The sequence below is a fragment of the Panicum hallii genome, chromosome 7 (assembly GCF_002211085.1).
Source record: "Panicum hallii strain FIL2 chromosome 7, PHallii_v3.1, whole genome shotgun sequence".
Taxonomy (NCBI): domain Eukaryota; kingdom Viridiplantae; phylum Streptophyta; class Magnoliopsida; order Poales; family Poaceae; genus Panicum; species Panicum hallii.
This window is the reverse complement of record NC_038048.1, coordinates 36,009,457-36,025,932: the sequence shown is the minus strand read 5'-3', so window position 1 is coordinate 36,025,932 and position 16,476 is coordinate 36,009,457. Positions and strand designations below refer to the sequence as shown.

Genomic DNA, 16,476 nt, shown 5'->3' with positions numbered 1-16,476 from the left:
GCGTGGGGATCCACCGCGCTCGTCAGTAGCCATAAGCCTGATCCTCGGCACTGTTCACGCACTGCTCACGCTTCACTGTTCCTAGATAGTTTAACTACATATTATGTTCTCCATTACTCTAGTTAGTTTTTTTTCTTAAACTAATACTCTAGTTAGCTTCAGCAGCATTTTCCCCCTTTTGGTGTAGCCTGCTGCAGATCATAACAAACAAACACGATTACATGATTGGGTGCAGCGCTAGTACTAGCTAGCCTTTTTGAAACGAATGCGAGTCCTGCTAATAGCTACTACTGGTAGCTTATTAGCCACCAGCTGCAATGCAAGCAGCCACACACTGCTCAACTCGCAGGTCTTTCTTCCGTGCCAATCTCTCCGACACTTCAGCTGCTATACGATCAGCAGGCCCCGGCCCCTGTCCAGGTGAATCCCCAGAACGTTTCAGGGTAGCTCTGCACCACTGGGAGCGAATTCATGAAAGAAAAAAAAAAGACTCCGTCCAGAACTCCAGATCGATCTATCTGTGGGCTGGATGCCGTTGATGATTACACTCGCCGCAATGAGCACAGAGACATGATTGGTAGGGCACGGTGGGTACGGCCCCCGTGACCCCCCCCCCCCCGTACCGTACGTACGTCCCCGAACAGACACGTGGCGCCCTACCTCTGTGGCGCCCACACGGATACATGCCCTCCTTCCCCGATTTGGGACTCGACCCGTCTTCAACAAAAGATCCAATCATCCAGGGAGGGCATCGTCGTCCATGGGACCATGGCTCCATGCTAGCTAGAGCCTTTATGTGCTGCTGCTGCGTGCCTCTCCAACCGTACGCGCGTGTGCATGCAGAGCTAGCCATCAGTGTGCCTTCAGATCGAGCCGAGAGATCCCGGCGGCACTGTTCGTCGCCAGCTTCTCCGTCCTCTCCCGGGCCATGCGTCTCTCTGGATCTCTGGAGTAGTCAGGAACAGTCCAGGTCCAGGCTGTTACTAGACCCCATGCCCACAATGGAGAATGGGCCAGGGCACAAGGCGACCAGCGACCAAAGCTGCTTCTTCGTCTTCCCTAGGAAAGCACACTGAATTTGGAGAAGGTACTGGAGAAACCAAACGTGCAGATCAGCAAATGAGGAGATAGCAATACATGCGAAAGCGATTTCAAAGCGAAAACGTACTTCTAAGCAATTGGACCTATAGTTGGTGCCTCATTTCCACAATACTGTAGACTCTTCATCATTCTCCTTGACAAATCGATGGGACAAACAAAGGATGACAGTCCATGTACACTTGCAGTGCTAGCTCCATTATATTATTATGTGTCCTTTGCTGTTCGTCGTCCAAACAGTAGCAGTAGTAGTAGTGTCCTTTGCGCTGGAGCTTAGAGCTTGGATCGATCGTAGCGGTGGTGCACGAACCAACAGCCGTGAAGCGCCCACGGCAACTGCGCGCGCACAGTGCCGCCAGGACGCGGGCGCAGGCATTATTGCGCCCCCCAATCATGGATCAAATCATGAGCTTAACATAGTAGCTGGCCTCTTGAAGCGACTTGCTGCGACCCGGCCGGTGCCCCCATCGCGCGCGGCCGGCCTATATATAAGGCGGGCGCCATGATCACGATCATCATATCCAATTCCTCATCGTTCACTCGCATACATCCTTTATTTGCTAATTTTCAAGAAGTGATTTGTATATATATATATATATAACGATGGACCGAATGGGCAAGAAGCTGCTGATGCCTTCGGTGACGAGCAGCACCTCGTCGTCGTCGTCGCCGCCGCAGCAGCAGCAGTACCGGGGCGTGCGGAAGCGGAAGTGGGGCAAGTGGGTGTCGGAGATCCGGCAGCCGGGCACCAAGACGCGCATCTGGCTGGGCAGCTTCGAGTCGGCGGAGATGGCGGCGGTGGCGCACGACGTGGCCGCGCTGCGCCTGCGGGGCCGCGACGCGCAGCTCAACTTCCCCGGCTGCGTCGGCTGGCTGCCGCGCCCCGCCAGCGCGCGCCCGGGCGACGTGCGCGCCGCGGCCGCCGAGGCCGCCGACCGGGTGCGCTGCGACCCAGCGCTGCTGCTGCTGCAGCAGCAGGCGGCCGCGGCGCGGTGCCGCCACGACGAGCTCGACGACCTCGTTGGGGCCGCCCCCGGGCCGGGGGCCGAGCTCCTCGGCGGGAGCGACGAGGAGTTCGAGCTGGACCTGGGCTCGCCCAGGCTGTGGGCCGAGATGGCGGAGGCCATGCTCCTGGACCCGCCGGGCTGGGCCACGGGCATCGGCGACGCGGAGGTGGCCCAGTGCTGGTCGCACGGCTCCCTGTGGGACGCCTGCTAGGTGCTACCTCTGAAGCTCTCTCCCGCTCCCAGCCGGAATCTGGCTTGGCTGCAAGTGTTTGGCCGTGGCCATGGCCACTGGACGCTGCTAACCTCACAAGTGTCACAGTGCTTTTGGTGTGTGCCGATGTGAGCGCGTCTTGATTGCTTAATCCTCCCTGTGTGTCTTGGTTTTCTGCTGCTGGGCTTGCCGTTTTGGTTCGTGTTATCTAGCCACCTGTATTAGGCAAATGATGGTAATCTTGCATTGGTCATTGGGACAAAAAGCCACTACTGATAGTATGGTTTGATTTGTCGTGCAGTTGCACTGCCTCTGTGTTCTGTCACATTGGAGGTGACCATGCATGCAAGTACTCACACAAGTCGCAGCTAACTGATGCTGTACATAGATTTTGTTTAATATGTTAATGGTCTGTTTTTGGCCAGTCATACATTATGAGAATCGTATGTATTCATACCCAAAACGACTCATTCGAGGGTGATAAGCCAAAACACTCTGATCATCTGCTTACACTTCCTAGTCCATGCCGTACTACCCACATCAGAGTACAGTAGAGCAAACGATATTTTTCGCCACGGTGGCATGCAGGGACTACTTTTGGTGCAGGAAAAGAACTGCTGCTCGAATCTGAACCAAGCATGTGCACACGGAGAAGCAGTATCCGAGAAGAAGGCAGTCATAAAAATTGGCTACTAAGGAAAAAACTCGAAGGAACGGGGTAACATGCTCAACAAACTCACGATGGGTGCTCACGTGAGGAGAGGAGTCAACGTGCGTTTCACAATCCGTGATGTGGCTCTGCTATGTAGCGTTGACCTGAGTCCTGCGCATGTTCTTGCGGCTTGTGGTTGTACAATGCTGTACACAGAAGGGTTATATGCAAATGATGAGAATAAGGCATGGGATATTCGAGAGAAAAAAAAAGCTCATCAAACCCTGAAAATTGATCAAATAGTCAGCACAGCTGTTTGGTTGGGTTCAAAATATAGTTGCATAACATCTTATCTGGTAACATGTATCGTCTCGCTTTGATAGCGTTAGCGATTTAGATTGGAGTTTTCTAGATCATTGCTAGGTTGGCTCACACTCTTGACACTAATTATAGCAGTAATAGTGAGTATTATGAGAGGAGATTTGAAAATGGTAGATGTGTATCATATGAGAGAACTAGGTTATATTTGTCAGGATTCTAGATTGGTGGTCCACCCTCCCTCGACTTTGATCCAACATTAAAAGTAGCAAAGTATACTTAGTTGTTTGGACTAGCAGAGGAGGTAAGAAAGGGAGTGCGCGAGAAGTGTCAAATAGTCTTTCACCCGATCCTTTACATAGTGAAAAAAGTGAAAACCGTTAATACTTTTAGAAATACTTGCACACCAAATCGGTTTGCCAGTATCTGAGGTTTAGTTAGGTAACTAGTTGGTTGTATTCAGTGTTTTAAAGACAACAAGGCGATCCAAAGCAAGTTGGGTAAGGACACCTAGATGACAAGATGTGGCTGTTGCTGTTGCCTAAGGCGAGCTATGTCTACCTAGGCGCCTAGGCGACGCCTTTAAAATACTGGTTATGACACTCGAAAAAAATCAATAACGGCTAGTTGCATTGCTTCGCTAGCACCGCTGCGAGCAACTTTGTAAATATTACGATTTTGAGACAAACATACCGGATTTTCATAGTTATTAGTAAAAAAAGTACAAAGTAAACAGTTGGATACAGGAATCTCGCGAATATCTTCTTTGGGTTTTTTTATGACCCTTGAAACGAAACTTTACTGTTTCCGGAAAAAATGTATATGTTGTTAGAAAACAAAATAAAATACAGCTGTAAGCAATTGTCCTCTTTCGACCAACCACCTCTCCCCCTCTCCGTCTGTCCTCCTTTTCCGTTGCAATTCTGATTCCCACGAGGACAGACATCGAGCCTTGCGGGAGGAGGACGCAGAGACCGATCCCAGCGGCGGCACGGTGCACCCGCGGGCGCGCGCCCTGTCGCCGATCGCCGACGGCCGAAACGCCGGGGGCTTGGGGGGCTCGCGCTACCGTCCCCCCGGTGGTCTCCCGCTGCTCCGCCTCGGCTCTCCGGCGCATTGTTCTGCCGCCCGGCTCAACCGACCGCTTCCTCGGCTGCTCAATCTCGAAAATTCGTTTGGTAATTTACCTTCCAGCTTCTTTTACTCTCTCGAATTAATTTCGATGTATGGTTATTGATTGATGACCTAAAGATTCAATTTATTAGCATTAGTTGAATTTTTCCAATCGTACGGTTAGGGCTTCAATTTTGCGGACCGTATGATGGATTTTTTTTCTGCTAAAACTTGGGGATAGTATGGTAAGGTATAGATTGTGTGCTTTAGAATTCGGTTTTAGTTCTGCAGTGATATTCGGGAATTTCGCTTCTATATGCCCGTGAGCTTTAGGTTGAGATCATGTAGTTGATTTACCCCTCTGAATTGGTCAGCGTTCCTGCGTCAATCTGCATAAGTTTTCTTGTTAGACTTCTTGTCGGTTTCTTCACTTTTCCCCTGTCGTGTTGGTGTTGCATATGTGATTAGGTAATGGGCGATGATCACCTAATCATAACGCAATAGTTGGTGGATCTGGAGAGAGTTCTGTTTATAAAAGTCATTTTTGGATGTTTGTAAAAAGTCATTTGTGGATGAGAAGTGAGATGAAGCTTTGTTAGAAAATTAAAAGGGGTGTAGCAAAACTGTAATGGACCCGTGTGAATGTGTGATGCTGAACACGTCCAATATTTGGTGCCATGTGGAAGATAAGCATGAAGTAGATTGGAAGCTTCATTTGTTAGTGTTGTCCATTTGAGGTCTACCGTTGACAAGTATTGTCTTTCATCTATTGTTCCATATAAGTAGCAGTGTTGCTGGCACCTACCTGTGCATATCTTCCAAGTTCCATCTGTTGATAATTTGTCTTGCTCCCCATTCCTTGCAGGTTTCCTGTCTTAGTGTTTTGTTCGGTTTGTAGGATGTTAGAACAGCCCCTGTGTTGATGATAAAAGTGAGAATGTTTGGAGGTCTCAAGTTGTGGTGCTTTATGTAATGCACTTGATCACATATTTCACCAATATCATTGGTGTGGTGACCATTGCTCTCATCTCCATAGTCTCCATCTTGGGCCTGATCTGCCTGTGCCGCTCAGTGTACTTCCAACTGTGGATCAAAAGAAGAGGTTACCAGAGGCTTAGCTACTTCAACGGGCCATGGCTGACTCGGATAGCATTGATGCTGGTTGCATTCTGGTGGGGTATCGGTGAGGTACTCCGGCTCACCTTTGTGAACGGGGAGGGGAGGCTAATTTCTGACCGGGCATGGCAAGTGAATGTGTGCAAATTCTACATCATCTCAAATCTGGGGTTTGCAGAACCAGGATTGTTCCTCTTGCTCTCTTTCCTTCTTAGCGCAGCTTTGCAGAAGCAAGAGCTTGGTACCTTGAACCGGAAATGGAATCGGAAGACCATACGTGCAGCATTCATTCTCTGCTCGCCTTCTCTCATCTGGGAGGCTTGTGTTATTTTCGTTGGTGCTCACATTTCTTCAGATGATGATCAACCATCAAAGATTGCAAAGTACTGGTATTCTGCCTCTGCAATCCACAACGGCGATATTACATGCACATATCCATTGTTGAGCAGCATATTCCTTGGGGCATTCTACAGCATTTTGACTATCTATGTCATGTTTGTCGGTGGTCAAATGCTGTCTCTGGTGATCAACAAGGGACTCCGACGAAGGATATATATGCTGATTGTCGCCACTGGAATATTACTTCCCCGGGCGACACTTCTTGGGTTAACAGTTCTTCCTTGGCCTGGTGAAGTCCATGAGGCTCTTGTGTTTGTCTCCTTCCTTGTGCTGATGTTTGCTGCCATGGTCGGTATTGTTATTCTGGTCTATTTTCCGGTTTCTGATACCTTTGCCATAGGTGATCAGGAGCATATTGAGATGCAAGCAAGTCGTGACATGATCCTATGATGGCCTTTTGACTTAATGTCCAGCTTTTTTGTTCAAGGACTAACTGAGGGGGTTTCCCGTTCTGCTTCCCTTGGCTGTGGCCATATTTAGTCTTGCAACTGCAGCTGTGACTTTACTCCGGAATTTTGTGTAGAACAGATTAAAGTAGGGATGGCATTCTCGTATTTACTTTTCCCCCTTCATCTTCATGTAGCATGAGAACTCCTGTAAATTAGCTCCTTAGTGAAAGTTTACTCTGTACATTGAGGTAAATCTTGTACTATCAGCCTCTCGACTGAGCTCATATCCTAGCGAAGTCCACCATTTTGGCAGTTAAGACGACTGATCTTATATCCTTTAGCGCGATGTCCACCATTTTGGCAGATAAGAGATGTCTCCGGCGCATTCATTTGATTTTCTAGCTTCAATATACTTCGGTATCTATAATTACTTGGCATTGTTTTCGGCAGCTGAAGTCTATCGTCAACAGTAAGTCTAGTTCGCACATTAGTAATTCACCTATTTAAGTTTTGCATACATGCAATATGTTTACGCCGATTAGTTTCATGGAGCAGAAATGCAGAAAAGTAGGGCCTTGGCTGTTCGTAGACCTTGTACCTTGTAGCTGAATTGTTCACCATGTGTTAAATGTTTAAGCATACTGGATGATAGACATACTCGTTTTTTTTTAAAGACTCAAAACATATATCATCAGTAAAACTCGTTTGCATTTTGGGATATCTTCAGCTAATCAACTGTTAACCATGCCGTCGATGTTTTCATTTGGGTTTTACCCTATTGGCACAGATTATTCCTTTCTTTTTATCGTCTCACAGATTATTCCTGCGAAGATTCATGTTATGAGCTTATCCGTGACGAGATTATCCTGCTTGGTATGAGTGAAACTTCATGCAAAGCATTATAATCCACTCAGCTTTACTTACAAACATATAAGAAACCTAGTACAAAAGGCACCCACACGTCGCAAAAACATGTCACGGAAAAAGCAATTCGTGCGACGCTGGAGTCGCCTCCAAATGATGAAACCAACGATTGATTGCTCATGCCTGCATGATCATCACGGACCTTTATCTCAGAACTTTTCTTCCATATTAAAAGACCTAGCTTAGGCAGATCTACTCATCATTTTTCTAAATATTGTCAATACTGGAACAGTTCCTTGTGCATCCCATCTAGTGTCCCCATTTTTTAATAAGGCCAGGTATCTGAGAAAAGAAAAGTACCAAAAATTGGGTTAAGGCATGGAGAAAGGAAAAAAAATTGAGGGGAAATTGTACATATATCAAATATAGGATGAGAGATTATGGTAGGGTTAATTACTGACCTCAACACCGTTAGGTCCTATTTTGTTGCGAGATATGAAGTTCAGTATGTGCGATGCAAACTCTTCAGGTACATCTTCCTGAAAATAATGATTTCTATAATGTGTCAAAACTCATAAATTTTTGTAATTTGTTGGTTAAAAATACTACCAAAACCAATGCTTTCTAAAGAAAAGAAGTTGACAAACTATAGCACAACACAACAAACAGTGCTCAGCAAATGAACCTTTTGTTGCTAATTCCAGCTATAGCAACATGTCAGAGAATCTGAGAAATTTCTTTTAAGTGGCCCTAGATCATCAAGGCAGAGCAGGATGATTACAAGCTTCTACAAATAACCACTGGTGAGAATGGCGCAAAAGGCCCTAGCCATAAAAGCTAGCCCAAGCGCCACATATTAAAATATCTTAATGCGAACATATTAAGAGCTAACCTGTATGGCATGCCCAGTGTGCCGAACCACCACCATTTGAAACTTTCCTTGCATTTGACCAATTGTTAAAGCTCTGCAAAATGTATTAACTAATACATTACACAATTTGTCATCCATAGTGTATCATGGAGTTATAGGAGGTGTTTCACATTACAGAAAAGTACTAACTATGAAGGCAATAGGATATTAGCATTGGACATCCAATGAAAGAAGCATTTCAGAACATGACAAACAATTTACAATAGGTCTGGTTTCAATGAAAGCAGCATTACGGTAGTGGATTACCACCATCCGATTTGCCATTCAAAAGCTCTTGCGACCAAGCCTGGCAAGAAATTTCTGTATTTTGCCAGTCACAATCATGTGATTGCTAATGCAATCTCTTTAAATAAACAGATTATAAACCATAGAATATGCCAGGAGCTCGCTTTGCAACCCATCCTGATGCAACTTGCAACTGAGAAGCAGCAAAAGATGAATGACACTAAGTTATGTCACTAGCAAAAGGTGGCAATATTTAGAAGTTGGGTAAAACTCATGGACATGGACTAGAAAATAGAGAATTTCGAATACTCAGGAATAATAAACCTGTCCAGTCTGTCAGTGCCAGCTAATAACAGGATCTTTTGCACTGGACAAGATAAGAACTTGTCTGAAAGACCTTCATACCTAACAAAGAAACATTAGCGTATTTAGTAAAAAAAAGGCATCAGAAGACTAAATGATTTTACTAAAATGAAAGAAACGTTTTAAATAAAATAATCAGATTGAAAGCATACCATCCTTTCCAGTACTTTTCTGTTTGCTCAAGAGGAGTGCGATATGTATAGCTGAAACAAAGTACAACGGGTATACTTAAATAACCAATACTACGTTTGAAGGGCAAACCTGAGAGGCACAATTCTACAAACATACACCATGCAAGTTACTGCTCACCATTCCCGTGATTCATCATATTTCAAGGTAGACGGAATGGACACACGAGCAGACTCAATGTTTCTTAATGGCCCACCTTTGACACTCCATTCAATCTGCATAATTTCAAAATTGATCAAACAAGAAACAAGGTAGGGGGATAAATTTAACAATATCTCCTGCTGCCTTAGTAAGAACAATTGTAATCGCATGGCTTAATAACTACTGCTTCCTTAGTAAGAATGGTTATGATCACATGGCTTAGCACACATGACATTGATTCAAAACTGAATTTAGTTACATCCAACAATTGCTCTTCATTTTTGTTCATCCTTTCCACGTTTGTTGTGATGTCGTGCACAAATCAAATTATCTGTTAGTAACTCATTTCAGCTTAAGGAGATGAACAAGATATCTTTTCAGATGCTGAGAGTAATGAGCAATTATACATGTTATTTGATGTTACCAGAAAGGCCTATCAGAAACAATGTAGACAAAATTAACGTACTGCTTTTTCAATGCTAGGGAAATGCTGTGCCCGATTGGATAAGATCTTCTGCATATGAACCAGTGATGCCATTGCTGTTCCCTGTTTAAAAAGGAAATGCGCCCAAAATCAGCAATGATTAAGATTGTTATATAGAAACGTAAGATGCTGCATAAGGAACAACTGTTACAAACCTCAACAACATCAATGACGACAAGCCCATGAAGATTTCGAATTTCTCTTCTTGCAGCCACATGTACAGCCACTGAACCACCCATGCTAAAAAGGAAGTTCGAGCATTCCATGTAAAAGGTTTTTGAATACTTAGAGATATTGGTCGAAATATTCTAAATAAACAGCTAAAAGATAAAAGAGGCGTTCTATAAAGCAGAAAAATAGTAAATGAAGCTGGAAGTGATTAAGAGCATGGTGTTTTGGTGGTAGTTTCAAAACGACGAAAAGTAACTTTTCAGGACCATTCCCTCCTCAGCTGATATATCTTTTAGAAAGCCTCAGCTATACCAAGCTAAAACTTTCTGTTAACCTGGGATGCATGCACAGAAGAAAATGAAGAGAGGAAAATGCATGATGCTGACTCACCTATGTCCAACAAGTATAATTGCTGGTGGTGAATCTCCATACATGGCACGTATCACGGCTATGACATCATTGGTAAGAGTCTGCAGTGGCGAAAAAACACTTTTAAAGACTGAAATTGTGTCCAGCAGTGGGCAACAAGTCATGAAACAACTTCAGTAATGGAAGTGTAACCATCAATCATCAACTCGTAAGTATTAGACTGTAACCATCAATTATAACAAACAAGTTTGCATACTTCGATGGACAAATCCAAATCATTGCTTGTTGTTGACTTCCCGTGTCCCCGTAGATCCATGGCAACAACACGGGCTTTTTCCTTCATTTGACGTGCTGCTAGAGCAAATGAAAGCCTAAGAGATCAAAGAATAATCACAGTAACGTAAGTACATCTTTGTTTAATAAACAATTTTGCTCTGGTAAAATTGCATAAGAAGGTCAAGTTATTAGTGCAGGCGCTACAAGATTAGCAGAAATAAAAGGCGAATTTTGTCTTCGCATGCTTCCCTACCAAGCAAGGTTTTAAATAGTCTTTGCAGTGGCAAGACGCCAAAATACGCAACAGCACTAACAGCGGCATGTCTCACACAGCTATAGCTAGCTATTTAGAAATTAGAACCTTACCGTGAATCAAGATCAATTGCGAACATTTTCAGGAACAAAAGCAATTTGATTGCAGCATTCTACATTCGTCCTATTAATCATTAACCAGAAACGAAATTCGACAAAAAACTTTCACAACTGCAGCAGACGATGCTATTGCTACATTTTCAGTAGCACCCAGGACAAACAAAAAACTCCAGAAGGCGTGCTCTGGAAATTCAGCAAGATGCACGCAACCCTTCATTAGACAAAGCAAGCACTCCACACTGGGTTATTCGAATGCAGCCCTGAAGCACTAGATTCCCACAAATTTGAATGTTACAAATAGCAGTTTTTGTTAAAAATTCGTTTACGATATATCCTCACCAGTATCTTTACAGTGTACAAGTAAATACTACCACTTAGGTTACACCCAGTCCAATCAACCTCAGTGATAAGCATTTCCAGCAAGTCCCAAGGCATGAATTTTAGCGCAATTCAGCACCCAAACATGTAGAGGATTCACAGATAGATACATCGTGGCGCGGGCTTACCCCGAGTAGCCGCCTCCGTGCAGACAGAACACGACGGGGCCCTCCGATCCGGCTGTGTACACATTGAAGACCTGGAAGAAAACCCAAAAGGGGGAAGAGAAACCAAAACAAACGGCCCAGCATTTAGAACGCATCAACGCAGGAGTGCGGAACAGAAAGCCACCCAGAGATTTTGTTCGTCAAGCGCACGCACGTCATCGGTGCCGGGGATGGCGACGCGGCGCTCCTCGTCGAAGTAGGCGGACCAGTCCAGCGGCGCGTACTTTTGGAGCGAGTGGCTGCGGCGGAGGCACCGAGTCAGGGGACAGGGAGGAAGGGAAGGAGATCCGGGAGGCGCGGCGCGGGAGAAATGGGGGGAGGGGCGGGTGGCTCACTGCGTGGCCGGGCGGGGCGGGACGGCGGCGGGGGAGAAGGCGGACGAGTCCTCCCCGGCGGGATCCCCCTCGCCTTCCTCCTGCAGCGACGAGAGCGGCGCGGGCTCCATGGACGGCGCTTGCGGCTGCGGCTGCGCTGGCGAGTATGCCGGTGGTGGTGTTCGCGAGAAGAAGCCGCGAGAGGGGGGAACGGAACACTACGGAGCAGGACGTGGCGAGGGGAAGACGGGAACGGGCGATTCGGAAGAGGAGTACGCTTTGTCCGCACGGAGGCGGTTTTTCGCACGGCCGCTTTCTTCGTTTCCTGGGTAAGCTAGATCCGTAGGCAAGTGCCGTGCGCGTGACAGATGTGAGATGTCAGACGGCGGGCCTGGAGCCGGAGTCAGACCGGCGGAGCAGGTGGCGGATGGCACGGCGGCCACCGGAGCCGGTCGCGTCGCTGGTGGCCGGCCACACCGCCGGTCCGCCGCAGGACGCAGCGCCGTGGAGCCGCGGTTGGCCTGCGCGTCCGTGCGGCCACTGCCAGCACTAGGCCGCGCGCGTGTCGCCTCCTGATGCGGACGGGGCTTGGCACACGTACGGCGAGGACGGCTTGGAGTCTTGGACGTCGGCGACTCGCAGCCTCACAACCACAGGCCAGTCCCGCCCGCCTTCTCTGACTTCGTGTTTGCTCGAGTTTTTAGGAAGGTCCCCAATGAGCCAGGAGATGCACGAAATGAGGCGAACATAAACAGACCAACAACAGCTTGCCAGCAGCTGGGGGAGGCATACAGCAACCGGAAGATGTTTTCGAATAAATAAATTTATGGAGAAAGATCGACCAATTCGTGAACGTGCCAGAGTGGTTATTGGGCATGACTAGAAATCATGTGGGTTTCGCCCGCGTAGGTTCGAATCCTACCGTCCACGCTTTTTTTCCTCTTGTTTCGTTTTCTTTTTTCTTTTTCAGTTCCACAGTTGCCTTTTCTTTTTAGTTCCACAGTTCTTTCTTTTTCAGTAATAGCTATATACGTCATGGTCATGCAGCAGAAATTTACTAATCCCTCTGTCCCAAAATAAATATAGTGGGACAAAATAAATATAATTTGAAGATTCAAAATTTATCCCGAAATAAGTACAATTCTCACTTTCCAATACAACTATCTCTATCTCTCCCTTTCTCTACCCCTCCTCGTTTCATGTGCCATCTCTATTTTTTACTCCTCTTTAATTCTCACGTCCAACTCCTAATCCTACACTTATTTTGAGACGGATTGAGTATTTAGAATCCAGATTATGCGTGAGATCAAGGTGTGCATTCTATCTCTCGACAAGGTGGTGTGACTTCCTTCTATCCAGTTTTCCTATTCTCCGGACCTTGCATTCATATTCATAATTAGGGGGGGTTCTGTTCCTACAGGCTAAACTTTAGTCCTGTCACATCAAAAATATTCTTATCATTTATGAGTATTAAATAAAGTTTAATTATAAAACCACCTGGGGCAAAACCTCTAGAGTAATTCGCGAGACGAATCGAATGAGGTATGTTAATTCATAATTAGCGGATGGTTACTGTAGCATCACTGTTGCAAATCATAGATTAATTAGACTCATTAAATTCGTCTCGTGAATAAGCATCCATCTGTGAAAAAAAAAATAAACTAATTTTATTTAAAATTTCTAAATGATAAAATTCTTTTTAATACGATGGGACTAAAGTCTAACCGTCATCAACCCAACGGGGCCTTAGCCTATCGCTCAATCTTCGGACTTCAGCTACGACAAACTCACACAACATCCAATTTAGCGTCCCCTGCGTTGCGGTATCGCTCAAAGCCTTTTTACTTGGCAACTGCATCCTCCAGTTTACTGACAGAATCACCGATCACGTACAGGCACTTCCATCCTCCACATGATCACCAGTAACTGTAACTGCCACTGCCTGATTCCACCATTGCCCTGCCTGCACCTTTACGTGGCACTCAAGCAACCAACACCGAAGCGCCGCCTGCGGTGACCACAAATTCCGAGGCACCATCCGGATCCGAGAGGAGGTCGCGCCGAACGAGATCATCCGTTTAAATGCTCTTGCGGTATCGTTCCTCCAAAAGAAAATTCGGGTACCCCGATCGCAGCAGCAGTTTATAGAACCAGCAGAGCTCACTTGCAGCATGATTAGCTTCAGAACAATACTCCAAGCACTGGTAATGGAGCTATATCCAGGCGCCATCATGATGACCAACCGTGGACTAGGACCCAATCTTGGGTGATCGGCCGCTCTGACCCGCGCGCGGCCCGGAGCAAGGTCGATCTCGAGATAACATTAACAAAGCCGCCCCATGCAATTTGCAAGATCAAATTAGCCTTCGCGGTGGAGGAGAAGATGGCGATGAGCACGTCGTATAAATTGGCATGCGCCGCAAGCGGTCGCGGTGGAGGAGAAGATGGCGATGAGCTCCGCCACGTCGAACCGAGCGGCATTGGCGGCAGCGCGACCGAGGGCGATGCCGCCGCCATCATCGCCGCGGGGCCTCGTGCTTATCGCCGGCCTCGTCCTCTCCCTCCTTTCAGGCTCCAGCCATGTCGCTGCCGGCGGGCACCCCGATTACGCCGACGCGCTCGGGAAGGCGATACTCTTCTTCCAGGGGCAGAGGTCCGGCCAGCTCCCGCCGGACCAGGCCGTCACGTGGAGGTCCAACTCCGGCCTCTCCGACGGCTCGTCCGCAAACGTACGCCGGCCTAAACAGTTGCCACAGTGCTGCACTGCAAACTCCTCTGATACTCCCTGTTGTAGAAGACGTGTCTGTTTTGACCATGGTCGGCATGTTGACCTGCGGCTCTGACTTCCGTTGACCATACCCGGCTCTGACACGTGCGTGGCTGGCACTGGCAGGTCGACCTCACCGGCGGGTACTACGACGGCGGCGACAACGCCAAGTTCGGCTTCCCGATGGCCTTCACCACGACCATGCTGTCGTGGAGCGTCCTGGAGCACGGCGGGAAGATGGGGGCGCGCGTGCGCGACGCGCGCGCCGCCGTGCGGTGGGGCGCGGACTACCTCCTCAAGGCGGCGACGCAGACCCCGGGCGCGCTTTACGTCGGCGTGGGCGACCCCGACGCGGACCACCGGTGCTGGGAGCGGCCCGAGGACATGGACACGCCCCGGACCGTGTACGCAGTGTCCGCGTCGGCGCCCGGGTCCGACGTCGCGGGCGAGACTGCCGCCGCGCTCGCCGCGGCGAGCATGGTGTTCAAGGCCGCCGACCGGGCCTACTCCCGGAGGCTCCTCGCCGCGGCGCGGGACGTGATGGAGTTCGCCGTGCGGAACCAGGGGAAGTACAGCGACGTCGTCGGGGGCAACATCGGCGCCTACTACCAGTCCTACTCCGGCTACAAGGTCGATCTGCTCCCGGAAGCCGGAACGCAACGCGCTCGCACGAGCTCGAATCTGTACGTGCACGTGCTCAGCTAACTGAACGCGTGATTGTGCAGGACGAGCTCTTGTGGGGGTCGGCGTGGCTGCTCTGGGCGACGAAGAACTCCTCGTACCTCGGCTACCTCTACTCCCTGGGCGAGAGCGACAGCGTCGACATGTTCAGCTGGGACAACAAGCTCGCCGGAGCGCGCGTGCTCCTGTCACGGGTACGTAACACGGCGAAACCACACTGGCCATCAACTGTGTCTGAGCACGGACAAGGGTCGAACACGTAAGATGCTGCGGCATGCTCATCTGCTGAATTCCGCATTGTTGCACGCGCGCATGCAGAGAGCTCTGGTGAACGGGGACAAGACGCTGGAGCCGTTCCGGCAGCAGGCCGAGGACTTCTTCTGCCGGATCCTGCCCGGCTCGCCGTCCTCCACGACGCGGTACACGGCCGGCGGCCTGATGCACAAGTCCGGCTACGCCAACCTGCAGTACGTGGCCTCGGCCAGCTTCCTGCTCGCCACCTACGCCAAGTACATGGCCGTCTCCAAGCACACCTTCTCCTGCGGGAGCCTCGCCGTCACCCCCAGGTCCCTCAGGGCCCTCGCCAAGAAACAGGTGGACTACATCCTGGGCGTGAACCCCCAGGGCATGTCGTACATGGTGAACTTCGGCGCGCGGTGGCCGCAGCGGATCCACCACCGGGCGTCGTCCCTGCCGCCGGTGGCCAGCCACTCGGCCCACATCGGGTGCCAGGAGGGGTTCCAGAGCTACTTCTACTCCGGCGCGGCCAACCCCAACGTGCACACGGGCGCCGTCGTCGGCGGGCCGGACGAGAACGACGCGTTCCCGGACGACCGCAGCGACTACGCGCGGTCCGAGCCGACCACGTACACCAACGCGCCCCTCGTCGGCTGCCTCGCCTACCTCGCTGGCGCTTACAAGAGCTAAGTCGGCTGGCCACACTGACCACGGCGATGATCGCTGAACTATGTATCTTGCTGATGTGTAGATGGGGAGAAAGAAATTGCCCTTGCGGGCAGTAGCAGATGATAGCATGAGCTACACTGCGCTTGCTAGTAGAAGCGGATATTTTTCGTCCCTTTTTTTCACAAAATTTTAACTACCCCCTCTGTCCAAATTATCAATTGTTTTGATTTCTCTAAGTGCATAGTTTTTCTACATATACGTTATATCTGGATGTATATTAAAATACATGTATCTAGAAAAATCAAAACGAGTAATAATTTGGGACGGAGGAAGTATGTTTTTTTTCAATTTGGGAGAATCCAGGGGTGGAAATGGAATCATGTGAAGCAATTTCACGGTTGCTGTAGTGGTAGTGCCATAACCCATGCTCAAGATCTGTGACCAATAATTGTTCAGAAGAAAAAAAATCTGTGCAACCATTGCAGCAAAACGTTACTGAGAATGACTGTGGTCCGCGCTGGAGTTGAAAATGAACGGTTAGGATCGTGTAAGCAGCAGTTTGCTTCGAAAGAAAT

General features: G+C 48.5%; 4 protein-coding genes and 1 non-coding gene across 5 annotated transcripts; 4 read left to right on the top strand and 1 right to left on the bottom strand.

Moving 5' to 3' along the window:
• The first annotated feature begins 1,701 nt into the window (after positions 1-1,701).
• LOC112898960 (ethylene-responsive transcription factor ERF027-like) lies at positions 1,702-2,316 on the top strand. The gene has a single exon (XM_025967287.1). It carries the CDS (start codon positions 1,702-1,704, stop codon positions 2,314-2,316), a length of 615 nt encoding a protein of 204 aa, XP_025823072.1.
• Positions 2,317-4,155: 1,839 nt separating this feature from the next.
• LOC112901601 lies at positions 4,156-6,620 on the top strand. The gene is made up of 2 exons (XM_025970551.1): positions 4,156-4,464; positions 5,265-6,620. The coding sequence occupies exon 2, from the start codon at positions 5,372-5,374 to the stop codon at positions 6,302-6,304; it is 933 nt and encodes a 310-aa protein (XP_025826336.1). The 5' UTR covers positions 4,156-4,464; positions 5,265-5,371; the 3' UTR covers positions 6,305-6,620.
• A 559-nt stretch (positions 6,621-7,179) lies between these two features.
• LOC112901264 (protein phosphatase methylesterase 1) lies at positions 7,180-11,826 on the bottom strand. The gene is made up of 13 exons (XM_025970137.1): positions 11,569-11,826; positions 11,388-11,472; positions 11,195-11,265; positions 10,297-10,411; positions 10,062-10,141; positions 9,656-9,740; positions 9,483-9,563; positions 8,996-9,090; positions 8,839-8,889; positions 8,648-8,728; positions 8,060-8,132; positions 7,629-7,706; positions 7,180-7,509 (listed from the first exon to the last, which is right to left on the bottom strand). Exons 1-13 carry the CDS (start codon positions 11,676-11,678, stop codon positions 7,477-7,479), a joined length of 1,038 nt encoding a protein of 345 aa, XP_025825922.1. The 5' UTR covers positions 11,679-11,826; the 3' UTR covers positions 7,180-7,476.
• Positions 11,827-12,395: 569 nt separating this feature from the next.
• On the top strand, positions 12,396-12,477 carry TRNAS-AGA. The gene has a single exon. It is a non-coding gene; the product is annotated as a tRNA-Ser (tRNA).
• Positions 12,478-14,084: 1,607 nt separating this feature from the next.
• LOC112901265 (endoglucanase 11-like) lies at positions 14,085-16,133 on the top strand. The gene is made up of 4 exons (XM_025970138.1): positions 14,085-14,276; positions 14,441-14,944; positions 15,040-15,189; positions 15,314-16,133. Exons 2-4 carry the CDS (start codon positions 14,498-14,500, stop codon positions 15,920-15,922), a joined length of 1,206 nt encoding a protein of 401 aa, XP_025825923.1. The 5' UTR covers positions 14,085-14,276; positions 14,441-14,497; the 3' UTR covers positions 15,923-16,133.
• Positions 16,134-16,476: the final 343 nt, after the last annotated feature.

Coding starts and splice junctions, on each gene's coding strand:
- LOC112898960 (XM_025967287.1), top strand. CDS start 1,702: ATGGACCGAATGGGCAAGAAGCTGCTGATGCCTTCGGTGACGAGCAGC.
- LOC112901601 (XM_025970551.1), top strand. CDS start 5,372: ATGCACTTGATCACATATTTCACCAATATCATTGGTGTGGTGACCATT.
- LOC112901264 (XM_025970137.1), bottom strand. CDS start 11,678: ATGGAGCCCGCGCCGCTCTCGTCGCTGCAGGAGGAAGGCGAGGGGGAT. Junction 9,091..9,482: donor TCCCTAGCATTGAAAAAGCA/GTACGTTAATTT, acceptor GAAATTATGCAG/ATTGAATGGAGTGTCAAAGG. Junction 7,707..8,059: donor ACACTGGGCATGCCATACAG/GTTAGCTCTTAA, acceptor CATTATTTTCAG/GAAGATGTACCTGAAGAGTT.
- LOC112901265 (XM_025970138.1), top strand. CDS start 14,498: ATGGCCTTCACCACGACCATGCTGTCGTGGAGCGTCCTGGAGCACGGC. Junction 14,945..15,039: donor AGTCCTACTCCGGCTACAAG/GTCGATCTGCTC, acceptor GTGATTGTGCAG/GACGAGCTCTTGTGGGGGTC. Junction 15,190..15,313: donor CGCGCGTGCTCCTGTCACGG/GTACGTAACACG, acceptor GCGCGCATGCAG/AGAGCTCTGGTGAACGGGGA.